The sequence below is a fragment of the Aulostomus chinensis genome, chromosome 19 (assembly GCF_037954235.1).
Source record: "Aulostomus chinensis isolate RoL2024-O1b breed Wild chromosome 19, RoL_Achi_v1.0, whole genome shotgun sequence".
Classification (NCBI taxonomy): domain Eukaryota; kingdom Metazoa; phylum Chordata; class Actinopteri; order Syngnathiformes; family Aulostomidae; genus Aulostomus; species Aulostomus chinensis.
Window position 1 is genome coordinate 24041506 of NC_141338.1, and position 24647 is coordinate 24066152.

The following is a 24647-nucleotide window of genomic DNA, read 5'->3' on the forward strand; positions in this document are numbered from 1 at the left end:
CCTGAGCCTGAAGGTACTTCAGGTACTTATGTTTGCTCGTTTGACCTATTATTGCAGTTAATATTCTACTGTCGCAGTGCCTTGTTTATGCTTGACTTTTAATTATTTTTCATGAATTTACATTTGGGCAGGGAGACTCCAGTTTTGTTGCCTGCTTTCTCATAAAAAGACAATGAAATTCTTCGATGTGTAGAAGCATGAATATGTTTGGATTTGATGATAAATGTACGCTTTTATTATTTGAAGGCATTTTTTATAATTTTCTTTGCTATGGAATAATGAGAAATGCTGCGGTGGAAGAAAAAGAAAGTAATAAGAATATGTACGTAAATATATATGATAATATATGTATATAAATTCAAATTAAAAGCACTTCTTTCCCTGTTATTAAATGACCTACATGGCCTTTTAAGGACAGACTTATGAGTTAATGAGGTGCATGTCAATGCATCATGAAGTCTCTTGCTTTACAGTCTGACATGGTCAGCACTCTTCAAAGCCATGTAGTTTATAAGCATCTCAACATTTCAGTGTTGAAGTTTTCAAGACCAGATAGCAGGACAGTAAGTGAAGTGCAGATGACCCAATGCAAAGAGCAGCAACTTTTATGGATGTTTGTCTTTGTTTTTGAAGGTATGATTAAGAAAAACTAACAATCTTTAAACAAAAAGATGTTCAATTTCAACCCAGTCTTTAATCTGTTTAACAGCATCATTATGAAAACAGATTCTAACATGTATTTATCATACAATATTTATTTGTCTCATGTCTAAATGAGTCACGTTGGTAAAAAATAAATGAACTGATATATCAGCAGGTCACAATCAGTAGAATCAATATTTAAATGCCTACACACGTACACCATGCTAGATATGTGAGAGCTAGACAGTATTTTTCCACTGAAACATTGCTAGAAAGAACAGAATGTCCAATAAGGCATATAATAAAATTAACAAAAAATTTAATCAGATACCTTTGGGACAATATAAATATAAACATATACAAATTAAGGAATTAAAATTTTAAAACATATCCTGTTCAGAAATTGTTAAAAATCAGAACATTATTACGATATCTTCAGTACCAGTTTTCTCAGTATACCACGTATAAATATATGACAGTGTTACCACACAGCAGCCTTCATTTTGTTCCTGCAGTTTCCTTAAATTCTCTGGGGTTTATTTCAAAAAACTGTCTCTTCCCCCTTAAACCCAATAACCAACATGCATACTTACCCTCTCCCCATTCTTATGTGAGGATGATATGAAGTCATATTTGAAAATATATAGTAGAAATACACACACCAAAAAGGAAACAACCCCAAAACCTACCAGTGCTATTTGAAACAAATGACAGATACCTGCGTTGAAGCATACTGTTGCCATTTTGGATGAAGGAGGAATGTAAGAAAATCTTAAATTCTCAGACATGACAAAGAGGAATGTTTACACACCCAAAGTGAGAAACGATGGTTGATTGCAACATCTCACAATTTAGGTCCCTACTCCCCAAATTCGCGCCAGCTGTGTGTTAATAGATGTATCAAATGCTGAGGATTGACTTAGATGCTTGATTCACCATGACCACGTTTGTCATTTTCAAAATCGCTATCCTGTGAGATGAGCTTGTATGGTTTCTTCCTCTCTTTTTCCTCCAGTACAGAGTTTCCCATCTCCACATCCTTGCTGCGGAGCTCATGTCGAGACAGGAACTCCACAATGCCAGCTCCAATTGAATCCCCCAAAACATTGGTAGTTGTACGTAGACGATCGCTATAAATGTAGAGAAAATGGACATTAAAAGCATTCAGAAATCCAAACAAAGCTCTTTCTAATATCAGTCTAGGCAGTGAGCAAGTACTTGTTTGTACTTGTTACTTGTATTTTATTGGTAACATTGTTAAATTATTTTACTGGTAAGCAACATGTTGCTTGGGTAAATAATATTATTTCTGTTATTATTGTTATTACTTGATATAATTGAATTTATCCAAAAGATTCTAAACTTCGGGATCCTTTGCATTCATTCATAATCACTGGTGTCAAAAGGTTTTTGTTGAACATTGTATGATTATGTTAATTTACTCTATATTGTAGCATCTATTGCCGATTTGTCTGTCCTGGGAGGAGGACACCTTCTCTGTAGCTCTCCCAGAGACTTCTGCCTTTCTTCCCTGTTGTTAAAAATGTCTTTTTAGGAAGTTTTTCCTCACCCTGATTGAGAATCTATGATTTTGGTAATCATATGCTTGCCACACTGTGTGACATGGGTCTAAAAAGTTGAGAATGATATCAATAATATATCTTCTCTTGAAATTGCAGGGTGCGACTCAAGTCGATAGGACATCATTCCTACTGGTTTCTTAGTCGATGTTGGTCGTAGCTGTGGCCACACACTTAGATGTTATCCCCAGGTTATCTTTGGTTGGAAGACAGTAATAATGGCCATCTTTGAATATCTCAAAAAAGTGCGATGTAGGACCACTGTTTTGGAACTATGTCCAGAGGTATTGCCACATTTAGTCATCTTTCGGCTGAGACTAAATCGCACAGTGTATACCTTGCTTAAGAACAGAGGATGTTGCGCTGTGTGCAGATTATAAAACCCTTTTTATTAAACACAGCTTATCATGTCACTGCTAAGACAGATGTGAAGACAGAGCTTGTTGAATCAAAGTTGACTTTAGTTAAATGAGAATGCTTTATGAGATGAATGATTTAACATTTACAGCTTTTTTAGGTTTAGGTTCAGCAGCCATAAAATGGTTTGGGTAAGTAGCTTGAGTTTGTAAAACTCACAGTTGAAAGTTGGTCTTAACTGAAAAAACTGGAATGTGATAGCCATCATCATTTGTTGCTGGGGAAACAGAAGCCTGATACGGCCCAAACACTGTAGCTGACTTTACATTCATGATTCAAGTTACAGCTCATAGCTTTAACTGTGCAAAACAAATGTAAAAATGATGAGACTAAACTAAATTTGGGGTTTTACAGGTAGTAATGTCCTGGACTACGTCTTAGCTGGGAGCAGTGACTTCCAGTCCATCAGAAGGTCACTGCTTCCAGTGAAGTCATAGTTTATAGGCCTGAAGTAGTCAGTTTTATGACTTCAAAATATTTCTCAAAATTCTGAAAATAAGAATGATGACTTTCATGAAATGGTCTTAATTGCGGATGTTGCTAAGTTTCCTTAGCTGTAGAACATAAAGGCCTCCGTTTATAAGTCACGATGCCTCTCCATATTTGGTGTCTATTCAGAGGTACCTGTGTTCACAAAAGGAAGGGACGTTCACATCATATTTGGTCCATCCTAGTTAAGGAGAGAAGGGTTTTTTTCTCATTACCCCAGTTAGCTGGGAAGGGTATTCTAATTGAAATGATTAATTTGGGAAACCTAATTATGTTTCTATGTTAGAACTCATTGTAAAAATATTCAATAAAATGGAAAAATGTAGAACAAGACACCAGGGAGGGAGGGATAAGTGTGTCACTAGGTGGTAGTAGATATGGAGCTGTTTTTGAGTCTACTCATGTAGGGATGACAGCCCAACATGTAGCACATACGTTTTTTAATATACTGCAGTATTGTTTACATGTTTGCACAAGAAGCTACTCACAGAAACCAATCAACTGCAATGATGAGAGTGATGTCATCAGTAGGAAGTCCAACAGAGGTCAACACAATCACCATGGTGACCAGGCCTGCTTGTGGGATGCCTGCAGCTCCAATACTAGCAGCAGTTGCTGTAATACTTGATTGAGAAGCATGGAGACATAAACATGAATCAATGCCAGTGGTATGTATGTATCTATCTTTCTTTCTTTTTTCTTTCTTTCTTTCTTTTTCTGATTCCATGCATACAAAGTGTCAAAATGCTGAATTTGCAAAACTTTGTCAACTGGGTTTTTAAGCCAATAGTCCCTACAACCTTAACAATCGGCTGCACATGTTACAACTGTAACTTATACTGAAATGTAGCTCTACAATTCTACAATTTGATTTCACAGATGCTTTGGTCCAAAGCGACGCACAACACAAGCAAGAATTTAGACAGGAGGGAAAGCCTTAGTACGTATAACAAAGTGCTTCAAGTTTGATTGGACACAGGTGCTGCTATCTAGTGGCAGAAGAAGTGCCAAGTTATTTTTTCATAATTTAACCATAATTGACCACAACCAATAATTCAACATCAACAATATCTTTAAACACATTCAATATTCAACATTTTCAGTGCTAGGTATTCAATAAGAGCCAGGTCTTGAAAGGGCCTCTGTGGATATTATGGAGTTGGGTAGTTCATTCCACTATTCGGGAACAACAGAGGAGAAGAGTCCAGCTAGACATTTAAAAGCCATGCTGGGTTAGGAGCACCAATCGTCTCTCACAGGCAGAGCGTAGTGGGCAAGAGTGAGTGTAGACCTGGATGAGGGATTCCAGGTAGGCAGGAACTGTTATCGTCACTGTTTTGTAAGCCGGAAGAAGAGCTTTGAATTTGATTCGAACTTCTACTGGAAAGCAGTGAAGAGACATTAACAGTCGGGTGACGTGCAGTTTTGGGCGAGTTAAAGACCAAACATGCTGCTGCATTCTGGATCAGCTGCAGAGGTTTAAATGTACATGATGCCTGCTAGGACAGAGTTGCAGTCAGCGATGCGAAAAATGACAAGGGCCTGCACCAGAAGCTGTGTGGCTTGTTGTGTTAGGTTGGGTCTGATCCTCCTGATGTTATAGACGGCATATGGACAAGACTGAGCAATCAAGGCCACATGTGACTTAAAGGTCAGCTGGTCATCAATCATGACACCCAGATTTCTGGCAGAGTTTGCGGGCACGAGTTGATTTGAATCAAGCAGAACACTGATCTGTAGTGAAACAGAGGGACACGCTGGAAAGACAATGAGCTCAATTTTGGGCAGATTTAGTTGAAGGTTCAAAATTTTCCCTCCAGGCTTTGTGTTGCTGGTCTATCTCGAGAGGAGATTTCCCCTCAAGGATCACTGTAAAGCCTCATTCATTACACATTCCGTCTTTCTGATGATTTGTTTGTGTGTCTTAAATGATGTAAGCCATCTTTATTATTGCTGCTGTCATTTTTTAATTAGTTTTGTTGTGTACTCACTTTTGTGATCGTCAGATCTTGTCAAATTTCTTACAACTTGTCCTGGATAATAAACATGCCATATTCCTCCTCAGGCATTGCTGTGTGAATTGCAGACACAAGAACTCAAGGTAATAATAGTTTTGATCTTGACACTTCTGCTAATGGATGGTCCATCCATCCATTTTCTTCCACTTATTCTGTTAAGGGTCGCGGGGGGGGGGGGGGTGCTGGAGCCTATCCGAGCGGCTTCCAGGCGAGGTCACCAGTCCATGGCGGCCAACACATAGAGACAGACAACCATTGGCTCTCCCAGCCACGCCTACGGTCAATTTAGAGTCTGGATTAACCTGGTCCCCTCTTGATGTCTTTGGACTGTGGAGGAAGCTGGAGTACCAGAGAGAACCCACGCAGAACATGCAGACTCACACAGAAAGACCCCGTGCCGGAGCCGGGACTCGAACCCGGAACCTTCTTGCTGTGAGGCCACAGTGCTGACCACTGCACCACTGTGCCACCCTTAATAGATGGCCCTATTTCAGGTTTTTCTTTCTCCTCAAGATGACGGTGTAGCTGTATATTCCCAGCCCAGACCCAGCGTTAATTTCAATTTGTATGTTTGTAATCTGCTGTGTTAATTCTTACCTGATGGTGATGATTTGACCAAAGTTCATCTCCATGTTGTTGACCTGGGCTATAAAGATGGCTGCTAGTGCTTCATACAGAGCAGTTCCGTCCATGTTTATTGTGGCACCCACAGGCAACACAAAACGTGTGATTCGCTTATCAATTTTGTTGTTCTCCTCCAGACATTTAAAGGTGACAGGAAGGGTGGCTGAACTAAGAGACGAAGAGACAGAAAATGGTTTAAAAGTAAATCACTGTTTATATTCAGTATTTCTCACCAAAACAGATGTGTGTTAGGGATCTACCAAGCAAGCTTAATGTGATAAATGACAATGAATTTATACTGATACATAAAGAGGGGGAGCTCTGTTAATCTTTCTTTATGTGTGTACATCTCCATCCTTCTCTTGATAACTAAATAATTATGATTATTATAGCTAAATAATCATTCATCTGATTGACTTGGTTCTGCTTAGCTCTTTTTTCCATGGAAAGTTCCCTCTGCACTCAAGGTTCCTCTTTTCTTTTAAATTTAGGAGTACAGATTTTAGATTTGCTGATTAAATGTCCCAAGATTAACAGCTTCCAGGAACTTTACTGTACTCATGAAAACAACCACTGAAAGCAGCTTCTCATCCATATCATAAACCATAAATAAACAACAAGAAGCACAAAGAGATTGCATTCCTCTGTCACTTGAACTGTCCAGATGTTTGGATTCTGCATGAAGAGACAGACTTATATGTCCTCCATGGTGCAAATATCACTATCAGAACCAAAAGGTGGCACTAGAGAACACAGGGTTGCTCTCTCCTGTTACTTTGGTATACCTCATTTGAATGTAATTTTGATGTAAATCAAATGATGTTTGTTACATCAAGCTTACTTCTCACAGCCACTGGGTGGCAATATGTCTTCACAATTCTTCAGGCCCTAAGTCAAACCAAACATAAGAAGTTTGGAAAAGGTCTGTGTAGTCATGTTACAATAGTTTGGTATTTATATCAAATTTGGACACAATAGTCCCCGTCATGTCCTACAAAGAAAGATGCCATTCCCCATCCATGTTAATTTAGAGTGGAAAAACAGATCCATTATTCACTGCGTGAATAGAGTCTGGCTATACACTCACTGGCAACTTTATTAGGCACACCTGTCCAACTGCTCATTAACACAAATTACTAATCAGCCAATCACATGGCAGCAACTCAATGCATTTAGGAATGTAGACATGGTCAAGACCATCTGCTGCAGTTCAAACTGAGCATCAGAGTGGGGAAGAAAGGTGAGTTAAGTGACTTTGAATGTGCATGGTAGTTGGTGCCAGACGGTCTGGTCTGAGTATTTCAGAAACTGCTGATCTACTGGGACTTTCAGGCTCAACCATCTCTAGGGTTTACAGAGAACAGTCCGAAAAAGAGAGAATATCCAGTGAGCGGCAGTTCTGAGGGCGAAAATGCTTTGTTGATGCCAGAGGTCAGAGGAGGATGACCAGACTGGTTCGAGCTGATAGAACGGCAACAGTAACTCAAATAACCACTCGTTACAACCAAGGTATGCAGAAGAGCATCTCTGAACGTGCAACACGTCGAACCTTGAGGCAGATGGGGTACAGCAGCAGAAGACCCCGCCGGGTGCCACTGCTGTCAGCTAAGAACAGAAAACGGAGGCTACAATTCGCACAGGCTCACCAAAATTGGACAACAGAAGATTGGAAAAACGTTGCCTGGTCTGATGAGTCTGGATTTCTTCTGCGACATTTGGATGGTAGGGTCAGAATTTGGCGTCAGCAACATGAAAGCATGGATCCATCCTGCCTTGTATCAATGGTCCAGGCTGCTGCTGGTGGTGTAATGGTGTGGGGATATTTTCTTGGCACACTTTGGGCCCCTTAGTACCAATTGAGCATCGTTGCAACACCACAGCCTACCTGCGTGTTGTTGCTGACCATGTTCATCCCTTGATGACCACAGTGGACCCATCTTCTGATGGCTACTTCCAGCAGGATAACGCGCCATGTCATAGAGCTCGAATCATCTCAGACTGGTTTCTTGAACATGACAATGAGGTGACTGTACTCCAACGGCCTGCACAGTCACCAGGTCTCAACCCAGTAGAGCACCTTTGGGATGTGGTGGAACGGGAGATTCGCGTGATGGATGTGCAGCCGACAAATCTGCAGCAACTGCGTGATGCTATCATGTCAATATGGTCCAAACTCTCTGAAGAATGTTTCCAGTATCTTGTTGAATCTGTGCCACGAAGGATTAAGGCAGTTCTGAAGGCAAAAGGGGGTCCAACCCGGTACTCGCAAGGTGTACCTAATAAAGTGGCCAGTGAGTGTATGCCATTGGATATTGTTTGCAGAATTTGAATCCTAGTAGGTGCACTATCAGGTTAAGTATAAATCTATTGGAGCGGTGTTAAAGCAATCAGAATTGACACCACCAACCACCAAGGTTGCAAGCTGGAAAATTAAACTTTTCCGAAATCTCAATGGCAGTAAAGCAACCATATCTTTACCTTAATTTGTAATTTAAAGCATATTTCTAGTTTTGGCTTTAATATCTGTATTTATGACAAAGTTTCAACACTAACACAGTCGCCATGAGTGATATACTAAAAACAAATGTTTTAACTCAACTCAACCACTCCTGCTCGTCACCGTTTAGTCCAACCAGATATTTGGCTCCTATACTCCTTAAAATTACCCTTGTTGCCAAACTGAATCTCAGCTAAATCTGAGCTGAGCAGAAGGATGGAGCCTGGCTAATAATGCTTGAAGGAAGAATTAAAGTGGCTACAGACAACGTTTTTGCATAAATATATATTCAAGAAAAAATTATGTTTGCATAGAGTATTTTTTGTGGAAAATATTAGACCATACAAATTTTGATTTGATCTGTACAATCTGAGCTTTCACCATGATGTTCTGTATGCCACCCATACAACATTGATTGATTTCGAGCATGAAGCAAACACAGGATCGTAGCTTTATCTGCACGGGTCATTAACTGTGAGATAATAGATTTCATCTCCTAATATCTCTGCTCACATTATCAGCCAGATTCACATCAAAGCTGTTTGCAGGTATGTACTTTTCTGTTTCTATCGTAAGACGTTGGAACGAGTAATCGTATGAGTTTGCCAGTAAGCTTGACTCTGCTCATTGATGCTATATGTTAACCATCCATCCATCCATCCATTTTCCTCCTCTTATCCTGTTAAGGGGGGGGGGGGGGGGGGTGGAGCCTATCTCAGCAGCCTTCAGGTGAGAGGTGGGTTCACCCTGGATGGGTCATCAGTCCATGGCAGGGCCAACACATATAGACAGACAACCATTGGCTCTCCCAGCCACGCCTATGTTCAATTTACTGTATCCAAGAAAGAAAACTTTCTGCTTTCTGGGGGAGACCTGGTCTGATTTGGAGAGATGGCATTCATCCCATGTTGGCCAGAGCTGCTCTCATTTCTAGAATGGCCCAGTTTATTATAGAACCAAAACCCTGACAACCAAGAGTTCAGACCAGGAAGCAGAGCTGCCGTCTGACACACTTCTCTGCACATCCACTTAGGCAGTTACCCACCCACAGCTCCATAGAGACTGTGTCTGTCCCCGACCACGTCAGTTTATTCACTCCAATTCTCCTTGTAGAGGAGTCAATCAGAAAAACACTAAATAAAATTATTAAATTTTCCCCTTGATTTTCTGACTCAATCAACAGTCCTCCAGGACCGTTGACATCACTGCCGTCACTGACGCCAGGGAATCTAAATGCTGTTAGGCTCTCTGGACACAGCGTCACACGAATTTGTTGCACAAGTTGAATATTTTTACGCCATTCACACTGCATTAGTCGCGTCACTCACACTGCGCAGCGAGAATACATAATCTTTACATGTAATTGTAACACACAAAAAATTTGCATCGCGTTTGGTGTGAACACCCATCTGTTGCCATCTGACATACATTGCCCAGATATAGAAATGATTTCTACCTTGCTTTGCTCATACAACATCTGTTTCCAACAAATAAACTATCTGCTCAGTTATATGAGGAGGTTTATTGTGGCCAACATGCCTGCTGCACTCAAGTGGGTGAAAATTAAAAAAAATTGACCCAGCAACTCTCCATGAACTTAGTGACAAAAAAATGTGCAAGATCTTCAGTATGCTGGCCCTCATAGAAGAATGGCAGGTAAAAGATGAAGACCCAGACAACATTATTCACCTCCTCCAAGTATTTCAGGCATTGCTGAAGATTAAGGACCAGAAATTTATGATTGCCAATAACTTAATCAAAGGAGAATGCTGCAAATCAAACAAAAACAGAAACTGAACTTCTTGCTAAGCTGTTGAAACTGGAAAGAGAGCAAAAGCACCTCAGCAGGGGACAAGACAACTTTGTGCTGAGAGAACAGATTCTGCAGCTCCAAGCCCAGCTGGAGCCAAAGGAGAAGGAATTGACCAAGTTAAAATCATCTTTAGAAAAGAAAAAGAACCATTAGGAGGTTGATTGTGTGATCAGAGGATGCTGAGGATGAAGTTGAGACCCTGAAAAGACAGAATAAGCAGGTACGGGAGGATTTGGACTCATACTGTGGACAGATTGACCAGAAGGCGCAAGCCTCACTCAGAGAGAGAATTAGACAAAGCTGGACTCTTCCGACGACCATCTTTCCAGTGCTTAAAAGATCTTCAGAAGGTTCAGGATGAAAACATGCACCTGACAGAGAATGAATGGATGCAGAAATGTCTGGATGAGTCAGTGAGGGTGATGGTGGAGATAACCAACAAATACGAAGAGTTAAAGCTGTCTGTGCATCAGACTGATGCCATTGTAGACCAACTCACAAAAGAGAGGGATCACGCAAGGTTGCAAGTCAGAGAGTTCATGGATTCGATTCATTACAGCAGGGGCAGGAATGAAAAGGGGAAGGATGAAAAATTTAAAATTACAAGCAGTTGATCTGTTGGTTGACCCAAGGTGGGAAAAGCTTCACTTAGTCCAGTTGGAGTTGGACAGCACCCATGGTGTAACCTTACAAAGGCTATAAGGAAGAATTCTGGAGAAAGACAATCAAATTCAGATCCTGTGTAGGCAGATGGAGCAGTATACAGGGGAAATGGAGAAGCAAACCCAGCTCATTGAGAATCTGCAAATGCTTCATGCTGTGTTGGAAGCTGCAGAGACCAGAGCAGTCCAAGCTGAACAAATGCTAAAATGGGTAGAAGCTCAGGTTGAGGAAAAAGATAAAGCACTCATTAAGACTTCAAAACGCTCCAGAGCACATAACCAGGAAGCAGCCTGGGCAGAGATCGAGGAGTGTAAAAATCAAATAAAGATGAGAGATTGTGATGCTGAGGCCATGACCAAAGAGATCTGTAAACTTCAGAAAAGAGTCCATAACCTAATGGAGGAAAATAGGCTTCTCCGTAGAAGATCTTTGCATGAAACCACTACAGGTAGAGGGTTTACAAGAGTTCAGCAGATCCAAACACGAATCCTCCCCAAAGTGATAGAAGAGCTTGATTCTTGGTCAGTGCTGGACTCCACGGGACAGTACAGCTGTCTCCTCAACTTCACAATACCCAGTATCAGGTCCAACTGGGAGATGAGGAAGCTGCAATGAAAGATGTCCTCCAAGCCACGAGGGCCAATCAAGAGATCATTCCATCAGATGCTGCCATCATCAGTGTACCCCATTGAGAGAGACTGACTGGTGATAACAATGTCAACAATTTTGTTTGCAACTGATAAGCCTGATAAGGCAGACTTTACCATTGAAAACTGCAGATTGAACTTAAAGACTATAAATTCCTTTTTTCATGTTGATTTATAAAGCATATTACTTGATCATTTTCATATCTGTCTTTTGTCTGAAACTATTTGTTGGACATTTATTAATGCTGATTGTTATTTTTCTATTTCTTCTAATTAAAGGTATATTTAATTTGTAACACTGTTATTGTCTTTCCAAAACAGAAAACTATCCATAAAGAGTGGATGGCAAAGGAGTCTCGATAATGGTATTTATATTATTGAGGAACAAGACCAGGTGAAACCCAGTATCCGGCCTTGATGCCTAGTTAGAGAGCAGAAATGTAAAAAAAAGTCCCACAGATCAGTTCGTAGTTGGGTTCATGGTGTGTATTCCTGGATGTTGTATGTTAATGTGTTTTAGCAGCCGGGAAACCAGGGCGGCTGGGTGACTGTCCGAAGGAAGCATAGTCCAAAGCAGAAGCCTACTGTCAGCGACCCACCACCGCTTCAGGTCTCCAATAGGTTCTCCCCACTCGGCGACACACCCACTGAGAAAACAACTCAGGTAATTGGAAGTTCCATTCTCAGAAATGTGAAATTAGCGACACCGGCAACTATAGTCGAGTGCATTCCAGGGGCCAGAGCAGGCGATGTTGAGTCAAATTTAAAACTGCTGGCTAAAAGTAAACGCAAATACGCTAAAATCATTATCCACGTTGGCGGTAATGACATCCGACTACACCAGTCGGAGGTCACAAAAATTAATATTGTGTCGGTGTGTACATTTGCGAAGACGATGTCAGACTCTGTAGTGTCTCTGGACCCCTGCCTAATCGGACCAGCGACCACATGTTTCGCCACATGTCATCATTCAACCGCTGGCTGTCGAGGTGGTGTCCAGCAAACCAAGTGGGCTTCATTGATAATTGGAAAACTGACCTGTATGGGTCACCAGTCCATGGTGGGGCCAACACATATAGACAGACAACCATTGGCTCTCACAGCCACGCCTACGGTCAATTTACTGTATCCAAGAAAACTTTCTGGGGGAGACCTGGTCTGATTAGGAGAGACGGCACACATCCCACGTTGGATGGAGCTGCTCTCATCTCTAGAAATATGGCCCAGTTTATAATAGAACCAAAACCCTGACAACCAAGAGTTGAGACCAGGAAGCAGAGCTGCTGTCTTACACACTTCTCAGCGCGTCCACTAGGGGGCAGTTACCCACCCAATACTACATAGAGACTGTGTCTGTCCCCCGACCATGTCGGTTTATTCACTCCAGTTCTACTGTAGAGGAGTCAATCAGAAAAACCTAATCAACATTAACACAACAGCTAAATTAACTCAAAAAAATCTAAAAATTAGATGTGGACTTTTAAATATCAGATCTCTGACACCAAAAACTGAATTGGTGAATGAATTGATATCTGACAGTTGTGTTGACCTGCTCTGTCTCACTGAAACCTGGCTGCATGATGATGAGGATGCTAGTCTGAATGAACCCACTCCTCCAGTCACATTAACACTCACATTCCCCAAGGCTCTGGCCAAGGAGGTGGAGTTGCTGCCATTTTTGACAAAAGTTTAGTAATAAATCCCAAACCCAAAATAAGTTTCAATTCATTTGAAAGCCTGATTCTTAGTTTGTCTCATCCAACCTGGAAAACAATACAACCACTCTTATTTATTATTGAGTACTGCCCTCCTGGTCCTGACTCTGGATTCTGATCTGAATTCTCAGAGTTTATATCAGTTTAGTTCTCAAATCAGATCAAGTCATGATTGTAGGTGACTTCAGTATTCATGAGGATGTTGATAACCACAGTCTGGTACTGCATTTCTCTCTCTTCTCGACTCAGCTGGTGTCCATCAGTCCGTCCATGAACCCACTCACTGTCTCAACCACACCTCCACCTCCTCCTAACATGTGGAACTGAAGCTGAACATCTAGTTGTGTTTCCACAGAACGCTTTTATCAGACCACCAATCAATCACTTTGGAATTTGGACTGATCAACTACACTCCACTCAGGAAAACTGTGGTTTCCAGATGTTTGTCTGATCAGGCCACACCTGGATTTAAGGAAGTGGTTCCAGTGGCGCTTAATTCAGTGTCATGTCCCACTGTAACAGAGGGCGCTGTTGTCCACCTTAGTCCCTCCCAAACTGATCCTTTTATCAACAGTGCAGCAGGCACCTTAGCAACAGCCTACGACTCAGCATGAACAGAGAAACACAAGAACAACCCAGGTTCCTCTTCAGTGCTGGAGCCAGACTGACAAAGAGCCACAGCTCTACTGAACCAAGCATTCCTGTTTCCCTGAGCAGCAAAGAGTTCATGGACTTCTTGAATGACAAAATTGTCCTTATTAGAGAGAAAATTCATCTCCTCCTGCCATCAGCTGACAACATGGCACCTAGAAACCAGAACCATAGAGGCAGCCGGAGAACCAGACACACAGTTGGATAGTTTTTCTCCCATCAGCCTTCATGAGCTCAGTTCAATAATGTCCTCCTCTAAACCTCCACCTGTCTCCTAGACCCCATCCCAACTAGGCTGCTCAAAGTCTCTCTCCCCTCGTTAGCACCTCCCTCTTAGATATGATCAATATGGCGCTGGTATCTGGTTACGTCCCTCAGTCCTTTAAAGTAGCAGGAATTAAACCCTCCTCAAAAAAAACAACCCTGGATCCAGAAGTTCTACCAACTACAGACCAACATCACTTCTTCCTTTTCTCTCCAAGGTTCTGGAGAAAGCAGCTGCTAAACAGCTCTGTGACTTCTCCACAGAAACAGCTGATTGGAGGATTCAGTCAGGTTCCAGGTTCATCCTAGCACAGAAACAGAACTAGTCAAAGGTACCAGTGACCTCCTACTGGTACCAGATGAGGGACTGGTCTCTGTGCTGGTCTGATTAGATCTCAGTGCAGCTTTGATACCATTGATCACCATATCCTTCTACAGAGACTGGAACCTGTCAGTGGCATTAAAGGAACCACACTAAACTGGTTTAGGTCATATTTACTAGGTCCATCTCAGTTTGTACTAGTTAATTATGGTTCCTCTGAGACCACTACAGTCAGTTATGGTGTTCCACAAGGGTCTGTGCTTTGTGCCCCTTACAAAGGGCCGTTCAGTCTTTCCACTGGAGGAGTGAGAGTCTGGTTCACATTGCTGGCAGCAAGTCGGACTTGTTCCCGGTGAGGGTTGGACTCCACCAAGGCTGCCCTTTGTCACCGGTTCTGTTCATAACTTCTATGGACAGAATTTCTAGGTGCAGCGGTGGTGGAGGGGGTCGAGTTTGGTGGCAGGAGGATGTCATCCCTGCTTTTTGCAGATGATGTGGTCCTCTTAGCTCCATCAGACCACAACATCCAGCTCTTGCTGGGACAGTTCACAGCCAAATGTGAAGCACCTCCAAGTCTGAGGCCATGGTCCTCAGCCAGAAAAGGGTGGCCTACCCACTCCAGGTCGGGGGGGGGGGGGGGTTCCTGCCTCAGGTGGAGGAGTTTAAGTATCTCATGATCTTGTTCACAAGTGAGGGTAGGATGGAGAGGGAGATTGACAGGCAGATTGGGGCATCATCAGTGATGCGGGTGCTAAACCAGTCTGTTGTGGTGAAGAGGGAGCTTAGCCAAAAGGCAAGGCTCTCAATTTACTGGTCAACCTATGTTCCAACCCTCACCTGTGGTCATGAGCTTTGGGTGATGACCGAAAGAACAAGATTGCGAATTGAAGCGGCCGAAATGAGTTTCCTCCTCAGGAAGGCTGGGCTCTCCCTGAGAGACAGGGTGAGAAGCTCAGTCCTTCAGGAGGGACTCAGAGTAGAGCTGCTGCTCCTCCATGTAGAGGAGTCCGTTGATGTGGTTCAGGCATCTGGTGAGGATGTCTTCTGGACGCTTCCCTCAGGAGGTTTTCCTGGTATGTCGAACCAGGAGGAGGCCTCGGAGCCGACCCAGGACATGCTGGAAGGATTATATCCCTCGGCTGGCCTGAGAACACCTCGGGATTCCCCCGGAAGAGCTGGTGGAAGTAGCTGGGGAGAGGACAGTCTGGGCTTCCTTGCTGAGGCTGCTGCCCCCGCGACCCGGACCAACCGGATAAGTGGAGGACAACAATGACGACAAATAAAATTGCCTTGACATGACAATTCGCCTCATTATACAGTGTGTTAACCAGTACTATTTAGCTGACACTGCTAAATCTTGATTCAATCACTCCAACATTGCTGTCCAAAATCAACGAACACGTGTCTGTTCTGTGATTTCCACTTCCTTCAAAAGAGAAACGATCATTCAAGAAAAAGAGCCCTGTTCAGGGAGGCAAAAATGGCAAATAAGAGAGAGGGAGACCCCAGGGAATTGAAGAACTTCTGAATGGATACTGAAGAACTTTCAAACAGATGTTCAGTTGGGTGAGTGTCTTATGAAGTACCAAAACCTGACCAAAAAATTGTGTTATTCTGCCTTCATAACACTGATGCCAGGATTTGCATTTCTAACCCCGTTAGTGTGTTGAACATCGGTAAATAATGTTAATACAGAGTGTGAAGCAATATTTTTTTGGACAATACATATATTTTCTGTTGTCTGTTGCAAATCTAATATTAAATTGTGACAATTTTTATCTACCTTTTCAGTGGACATGCTTGTCCACCATCTTTGATTTTGTTCTGGAAAGGGATTAGTTGGCTTCCAACACTTGTCACAAGAATAATACCTCTTGAAAATACTAGGAATGACAGAGAGGGGGCAAAGTTGAACACTGTAGCTGCTTGAGTTCCATACTACTCACATTTATAACTAATATATACAGTATATCATGTTGTTTTGAAACATCTTGCTGCCACCTCCTGCTACCCTAGTCTCAAAATTTAAAAAAGAATTTTTTAAGCTTTCTGTGAAACAAAAGTTAAGTTCAGCTACATTTGTCATGCCTATATTTACCATTTGAGAGGGGACGTCTTCAGAGCCTAAATCCACTTTTTGACATGAATGAACACATGCATATGCATGCGCACACGCACGCACAAACACATACACACACTCAGAAAAAGTACAATTATTGAAAAAGAACTTTAAAAATGCCATAATAAGTTTACAATGTGGTAAGAAGATATGATAAAGGGTGACTGACCAAAGGAGTGCCCTTCCAAGGAAGCAGACTACCATGCTCAAACCACAGTAATAAAAATGGCTGATGAGGACATACTGTACATGACGAGACCAGAAAAGGTGAATAGGTATGGTGGTGTTTCATTCGAGGTACTAGATTTGGACAAGAGGGAGACATTTTTCTAATGTGTCTGGGAATACAATAAAGTCAAACAATTTTGGTAGATAAACAAGCTCTATATTGGATGTCAAGCCTGCCTCCAAGAATTGCCAGTATGCCCCTCCCGTCAGCCCAGTTTCGAGGGCACTTGCCCTAGCTCTATATTGTAGAACTTAAGATGGAGAAGACAGTGGGAATCTTGAATTCTGATGCCACTGGTCCTCTAAACTACCAAGGTCCCCTGGAGATTCTTTTGGCTATCCCAAAGACTTTTCACCAGGAGTCAGTTCCCCAGGGTTGGTGCTGCAGTCCTCAACATTGTCGGACATTGCCAAGTCTCCAGAGATTACACGATAGTCACCCTCTAAGCCGCCTGAACCTGTGCTGCAGCAACCCTCAAAGCCACCAGAGCCACAGCAGCTACCCAAGTCCCCAGTGTCATGGATGCATTGGTGGCAGCTGCCAAAGGAGCTCAGCATTTACTGTTTGTCTCTGGTGTGTGTCACTCTGCAGTGCCTTCCTGACTTTTGCTCTCCCAAGAAAGCTTTTTCTAAGTTCATTTTTTATTATTGTAAATTGCCATCAAGTCATCCTTCCATCCTGCCTCCTCTGCTTGTGGATTTGGGTGCATAATACACATGAAATATAGCCTGAGTGAAAAAGAACAAGAGAATGAGAGAGATGTTCTCGGCGTGCATATTGTATTGACTCTCCACACTAAGCCGTTTTCTAAGCTGAATTTAGTGGACACAGTCAAAATTTCTCTTTTAGCAAATTCAAGAAATTTGTTCAATACAGTCCCCCTACCCAAACATTACATGGGAGAGGGAGCAGAAGTTTACCCTGACAAGCACTGATTTTCAAGTATACAGGCAAATTTAGCAAAAATCTGGGTTCTCTAAAGGCCTATTTTGGGATTTGTGTATAATTTATTTGTTGCTGTTTTGTAGTAGTAGTGTGCACTGCTTACCTGGAGGAGGTCCCCAGGGCCGTTACCAGAGCTTGCAGGAGTCCAGCAATGAAGATAAAGGGGTTCTGCCGAGTGATTACAAAATACAAGGTGGGAAGAATAAGAACGGCATGGATCAACAAGCCAATGATTACTGTGATGGTATACATGCCCAGCTGGCCACCCATTTGTGTCAGATCATCCATCTCTACAATCTTTCCCGCAATTAGGAAGAGGATGCCAATAGGAGCATACCTGAGAGGAAGAGAGAAACAAGTCAAGTTAAATGTCTTTGTAACACATGTTCAGCATTTCCCACTGAAAGTATAGGCTTACCACATAATGAGAGCAACAAGACGCATTATAGCTTCATTGAGGCTGTCGAAGAAATCCCTCAGGAGCTGCCCTTGCTCCTTCATGTTGCCAATTATTAGTCCGAAGCACATAGAGAAGACCACCAGCCCAAGGGCGTTGACCCCGTTTACCTGACCTGGAACTGGTATCACCTCCTCCCGTGAGATCTCCATGATCTCCTGGGTGCCATTGGTTGAGTTAAACAGGGTGTCATTCACTGTCACGGTCACATGGACAGCTCGCTTCCCATATTTGGTTTTGAACTGGATAATAAATGAATTTAAAGAGAGTGTGTGTGTGTGTGTGTGTGTGTGTGTGTGTGTGTGTGTGTGTGTGTGTGTGTGAGTGTGTGTGTGTGAGTGAGAGAGAGAGGGAGAGAGAGAGAGAGAGAGTGAGAGAGAGAATCTGAGAGTGCACTCGATTAGTTTAGGAAACAGGCAACAGAACAGATGAACACTCGCACACCCTAGTGGTTTACTTTGTATGTGTAATTGGAGTGATACTTGATGTACATTACAGGTGTTGGGTAATATTCCTGCCTAACCCAAGACAATATGTGTTAAAACTTGGGTTGGTAAAAATCGCCATTTCTTTTGGTTCCACAGTTTTCAACAGTAAGACTTCCTTTCATTCCTACAGTATGCCTTCCACACACAGTAATGTGTCAGCAGCACTTTCCAGTTCAAACAGCTGATAGGAAGTCCTGAAAAGAAAGGACTGTCTGATGGCGAAAGTAAAGAGGCGACAAGTCAAAGACAAATACTCTCGTCAATACAGCGCAGAGCGGAGGAGATAATGGATTTTGGGGAAGGACATATTTTGGTGACAAAACCTAGCACCAGATCCACCCATGGCATTATTCAACTGCAACATCCATGATACAATCAAGAAGATGACAGTCAGTATTTATAATCCAAACCATAGAATTCAGTTACAATGCAGCAAAATGTTAAGCTCTGGACCAGAATCAATCAAAGATGCTAAATGTCCATTTACATTAGTTTTCTTCTAAAAAAAAACAATAATAAGGTAGCCTTGGAATTTAGGACAAAGAAAGTGAGAGAAATTTGGAAAAAAATACAATGACATGTCCCAGTGGGGCCCACACACGGGCTTACAGATTTGGATGGCTTGGGTGTTAAGTGGGTTGGGGTTTGGGTCAGAGATACCAAGTGGGCTACATTCTCTAAACCATTTCAACCATATTTCAGGCTCAGGCTCATAGCTTTTGTTTTAATCACATATGATGTCTTGTCAAACTTTACAGGGACGATAGCACATTCACGCTCACAGGACGTAAGCACTCTCCATTTTAGGTATGCTATGTGCTACTCTTATATTACCTCCAAATAGTCACCACTATACTACATATTCATGGTTAAACTTTTTCATTTCATGATTCATGCTCACAGGAGACTTAAAAAAATATCAGTGTTCACTATGTTATTTGTAATTTTGCTTTTATGTGATAAACATTAGAGGGACTAGGCTGGTGGGACAACGAGACAAAAATTGAGTACATTATACGGTATGCAATCTTACTGAAAATGTAACAGATATTCACTGAAATGCTCACCTGCTGTGTGCAAGCTTGGACCAAGTTTGGTGGAAACATATTTCTGAAGAGACAAATCACAGTAATGTTAGAAGTTATACTAGTAACTTAATGTCAAATCCTTTTTCCATATAGACAATACTTTAAGATGGAAACGCAGGCTACCTGATCAGATCTAAAAAGGCATCAGCAGGACTGACTTGCTCTATTGTCTGCTGCTTTCCAAACTCATCTTTGGATCCCTTTCCTGGGTGGATGATGAGGACGATTATGATACCGATGAATACTGCGATAAATGTTGTAGTCATGTAGTAAATCACAGCTCTCATGCCCATTTTCCCTGAAGCTTTGCTGTCCAAAGCTGCCATTCCTAATAGACAGAGGGTGGAAATGCATTTAGTATTGGAATATTTAGGTATATAAAGCTTGTCTACCAGAAATCCATGTCAGCACAACATGTAGGTAAGATTTGTCTAACTAGTATCCATCCATCCATCCATCCATCCATCCATCCATCCATCCATTTTCTTGCAGCTATCCTGTTAAGGGTCGTGGGGGGGTGGAGCCTATCCCAGCGGCTTTCGAGCGAAAGGCGGGGTTCACCCTGGACAGATCACCAGTCCATCGCAGGGCCAACACATAGAGACAGACAACCATTCACACTCACAGTCACACCTACGGTCACTTTAGAGTGTCCAATTAACCTGGGTCTAACTAGTATATTTGTTCTTAATCAGCTGGTAGTTGTAACAGGCACTCATCTGCCAGGAATATCAGACAAGGGTTAAAACCTGCTTTTCTCCAGGGCTGTATGTCATAGTGACCTTATGGATTCTGCGGTTATGTGATGAAGTTTCAGGTACATTAATTATGCTTTCTTGCTGTGGGGGGTGGAGCCTATCCCAGCAGCCTTCCCCTTGGACAGGTCACCAGTCCATGGCAGGGCCAACACATAGAGACAGACAACCATTGGCTCTCCCAGCCATGCCCACGGTCAATTTAGAGTCTGGATTAACCTGGTCCCTTCTTGACCCCAATGTGGTGTCATTACTATATTCCCCTCCCCTTTATCTAGTGGCAGTGGCTGTTGTTTGCAGGGTAGGGGCATGTATACTGTGACTTTACAGAGAAAGTTGTAAAGCTGATGACAGACAACACATACACACTACAGGAGGACACTACAGTACAGCTAGACTGCAGAAAAAAATAGTTTTGTTTTAAGGACAAAACAATTTCTCACATAAGTACAGGGCCAACACGCCTACGGTCAATTTAGAGTCTGGATTAACCTGGTCCCCTCTTGATGTCTTTGGACTGTGGGAGGAAGCTGGAGTACCAGAGAGAACCCACGCAGGCGCAGGGAGAACATGGAGACTCACACAGAAAGACCCCGGGCCCGAACCTGGAACTCTCTTGCTGTTAGGCAACAGTACTCACCACTATACTAGCCTATATGAACAATGATTTCAAAGCACTCATTTATAAAAGGAGGGGTCAAATTTAGGCAACTGCTCATATTCATTAATAAAAAGAAATTGCCATGAGCAGAAATACTGGAAAATGAGAATGCGGTGCATCAAGATGCATTGTCATATCAAATCAAATCAAATCACTGATAGGATAAATGTAATTCAATCCAATTGTGAGACCAGTGAATATGCACTATTCTAACAGACACAAATACCAGAAATACATAAGTACAAGATGTCCCAAAGTGGGGTTGTGAAGCCCTGGTGCGGGCAAGATGACATCAAGAAATCAAATCAAATGTTTGGGAGTAGCTACCTTGTTCTGACAGCTGAACATTGGCTGGAGTGGGTGTTGACTGGTTAGAAGCATCAGTTGCTCCCATGTACCACATATGCCTCACTTTTGATATGGACTCACTCTTCAACAGGTATAATAATGTAGATGACCACTAGTCTGTACATGAACATACGAATGACACCATATGGTATTTATTTTTTCATTCAAGCAGTCAAAGAAGTTTACTTAGCGTGTCATCTAGAGTACTATTACCTGCCATAAGACATACAGAATGTACGGTATGACAGATTTGAAAGATCTCACTTTGCATCACAAAGAAAGAAGTTCACTGGAGTCATCCCAGCCTTCTCAAACCCATCCCTCCTTTTAACTGCTCCATTTGTTGTCACCTTTCCATCCCTGGTTCATTTAAACAGCTGAGATGAGGACAGAACACCAAAGCAGAAGGAGAACTTCACAACCCCCCATGTTCTTGCTCATTACTATGAGAATACAGAACAACACACTCTTTATGAAATATGGTGTTGAGTGGCAGATTAGATACATCAATAATGTGTGATACATTGTACCTGTTATTAGACTGGAGATGAGCAAGGGCAGCACAAGCATCTGAAGCATTCTCATCAACAGTTCTCCAGGGAAAGAAAAGTACTTCACTTCACGATAGGACATCTTGTAAGGACGCAGCGCAAATCCTAGCACGACACCTGCAGAGAGAAGGAGGGCCTGCCGATTACAGGTTTTTTTTGTGTGTGTGTGTGTGTGTGTGTGTGTGTGTGTGTGTGTGTGTGTGTGTCCCTGTTGCTCTGACATGACTCTTCCTGAAGAAATTCTTGAACATTTGCTTCTATAGGCATACATACCTACAATAACTGCCCCAACTGTAAAGAGCACAAAGGCATTTTTCTTGAGGAATGCCTGGATGTCTTCTTTGGAGATCTCTTCCACTTTCCTCTTGGCCTTCATGGTGCGTATGTGGATGCCTTCCCTGATACGCTGCATCCTGCTCTGGTCAAACAAAATATACCCTTGTTGGTTTTAAAGAATATTCTGGGGTTACATCAAGATCATACTTGTAGCTTGTACTGTACGTCCATGTATACTGAAGGTGTTACCAATCACTTCAGTGTCCAGCCTTGCCTCCACATGGGCATGTGATATTTAGATTTAGTAGACTTGTACATAAAATTTGCTTGGATCAATCCATTGCCTGGGCTTTGCATCTTCTGTAAACTCACGTGAACAAAATTATTTTCCAGTTCTGACATCCAAGTGATTGTGCCACTCCTTACCATATTCGTTCATACATTATTACTCCATGCCTTTATGTCATGCAGTGTTGTTTTAGTGGTGCATATGTACACGCAGACAGCATTAAGCTTCTTCCAACTAAATGCTATGGCCTCCACTATGGCCATAAAAAAAAAAAACTATGCTGCTTCTCCAGAGACATCTGACCGCCGCTGCAGAGTTGCATAACCGGCAACAAGGGCGGGCGAAGCGCACGTCATGACACACCTGCAGCTCATCCGCTCGTTACTCACCTGTATCTAATCAGCTCCCTCTGGCTAGTATAAATGTGTTCGCCTCCCAGTCCTCAGATGCGAGTTTGTCCTGAAAGAACACAGACTACTTTCCTCAGTCTTCGCTAGTTCTGACAGTCAATAAAAGAAGTTCCGCTAGTTCCCTCAGGCTTCACTGTCCTATCGTTCCTTGGTGTCAATCCCCTTATTTCTGTTAGTGCTATTTGGTTCAGACCCCAAAGGAACCGTTTTGAGTTTTTGTTCCCTAAAGGGCAATCTCATCTTTTGTTTTGTGTTGTGCTATTGGGTTCAATCTACAAACCCTAACAGTACAAACTCGTTGTGTCGAACCCAGCCGACACAGACAATATAGCGGCCAACCCCATTCAGGCTGCCCTTACTAGACAAGTCCAGCTTACAGCCACCCACAGCCAGCAACTGCAGGAGGCCTCTGTTGCCATGCAGAGACTCCAGGCCTCGGTGGAGGCCCTTTCTGCCCAGCAGGCGGCCCTCGCAAGCCAACAAGCTGAGATCCTTCAGCAGTTGCGGACTCTTACGGCGACGCTCACCATCCAGCAACCTGCCCAGCAGGCTGTTGCTGACCCTGCTCCACCGGCGCCCATGGCCGCTGCCCCAGACAACCCTGTCAGGTATGTTCCAGAGTCCCCAGAGCCCTGTATCGTCAATCCCCGGCCTTTTGACGGCAACTTTGAGACCTGCGCCACGTTCCTCATGCAGTGTGAGCTGGTCTTTGCCCATCATTCCAGGAGGTTAACCACAGATGCTGCCCGTGTTGCTTACGTTACCAACCTGCTGACAGGCCACGCAGCTCAGTGGGCCACTGCTTCCTGGTCCATGGGGGCCAGTTTCTGTTTCTCCTACGCGGACTTCGTGGCTGAGCTTCGGAAGGTATTCCATCATCCCGCCTATGGTCAGGATCCTGGTACTCGGTTGAGTAGGATCCAGCAGGGCAGTGGCAGTGTCACGGATTACTCGGTCGAGTTCAGGCTGTTTGCAGCAGAGAGCGGCAGGAATGACCAGGCACTTTGGGTCACCTTCCGTAGGGGCCTCAGCAATGCTGTCAAGGATCAGCTAGCCACCCGAGAGGACCCTACCTCCCTCGACGACCTGATCAGTCTTTCCATCCGCATTGATGGACGACTCTGGGAGAGGAGGCGAGAGCGAGCCCTACGTGGATCCATGGCTACCGCTCAGCCGTCCAGGACTTCGGAGGGGGGCCCATCTCTGGCACACTCCACTTCCCCTGTGGCAGGCCTCTCCGTCCCCCAGATGACGACGGAGGAGGAACCTATGCAGCTTGGAAGCACACGACTGACGGTAGCTGAACGTGAGCTCCAGTTTAAAGCAGGCCTCTGTCTCTATTGTGGTCTTACGGGACACCGGATCAGTAACTGTCCCACACGGCAAAAAGACAAGGCTCACTAGGACCCCGGGAGATCCTGGTGAGCCGTTTTTCCTGTTCCTGCCATCCAACTCCAACTAACCACCTTGTGAACGTCACCCTGGCGTGGGCAGACCAGCGGCTCACTGTAGGCGCACTCATCGATTCGGGGGCTGATGGATGCTTCCTGGATTCTACTTTTGCGGCGCAAGCCAACATCCCACAGGAGAGATTGGGGAGGCCAGTGGAGGCTTTCGCTCTGGATGAGCGCTGTCTGGCCAGTGTAACCCAACAATCCTGCCCTGTATATCTCACTATTGCTGGGAATC

General features: G+C 43.3%; 1 protein-coding gene across 1 annotated transcript; it reads right to left on the minus strand.

The window, feature by feature from the left end:
- Positions 1 to 687: 687 nt before the first annotated feature.
- Positions 688 to 22819, minus strand: LOC147244445 (excitatory amino acid transporter 1-like). Its single transcript, XM_086188450.1, has 10 exons — positions 22686 to 22819; positions 22257 to 22401; positions 21963 to 22100; positions 19792 to 19996; positions 19648 to 19690; positions 18054 to 18334; positions 17739 to 17972; positions 5744 to 5938; positions 3617 to 3751; positions 688 to 1772 (listed from the first exon to the last, which is right to left on the minus strand). Exons 1-10 carry the CDS (start codon positions 22686 to 22688, stop codon positions 1562 to 1564), a joined length of 1590 nt encoding a protein of 529 aa, XP_086044576.1. The 5' UTR covers positions 22689 to 22819; the 3' UTR covers positions 688 to 1561.
- Positions 22820 to 24647: the final 1828 nt, after the last annotated feature.

Excerpts from the sequence above, each read along its gene's own strand:
- LOC147244445 (XM_086188450.1), bottom strand. Across the intron at positions 22,101-22,256 it reads AGTTGGGGCAGTTATTGTAG|GTGTCGTGCTAGGATTTGCG; the intron begins GTATGTATGCCT and ends TTCTCTCTGCAG. Across the intron at positions 18,335-19,647 it reads TCCAAGCTTGCACACAGCAG|TTCAAAACCAAATATGGGAA; the intron begins GTGAGCATTTCA and ends TTTATTATCCAG.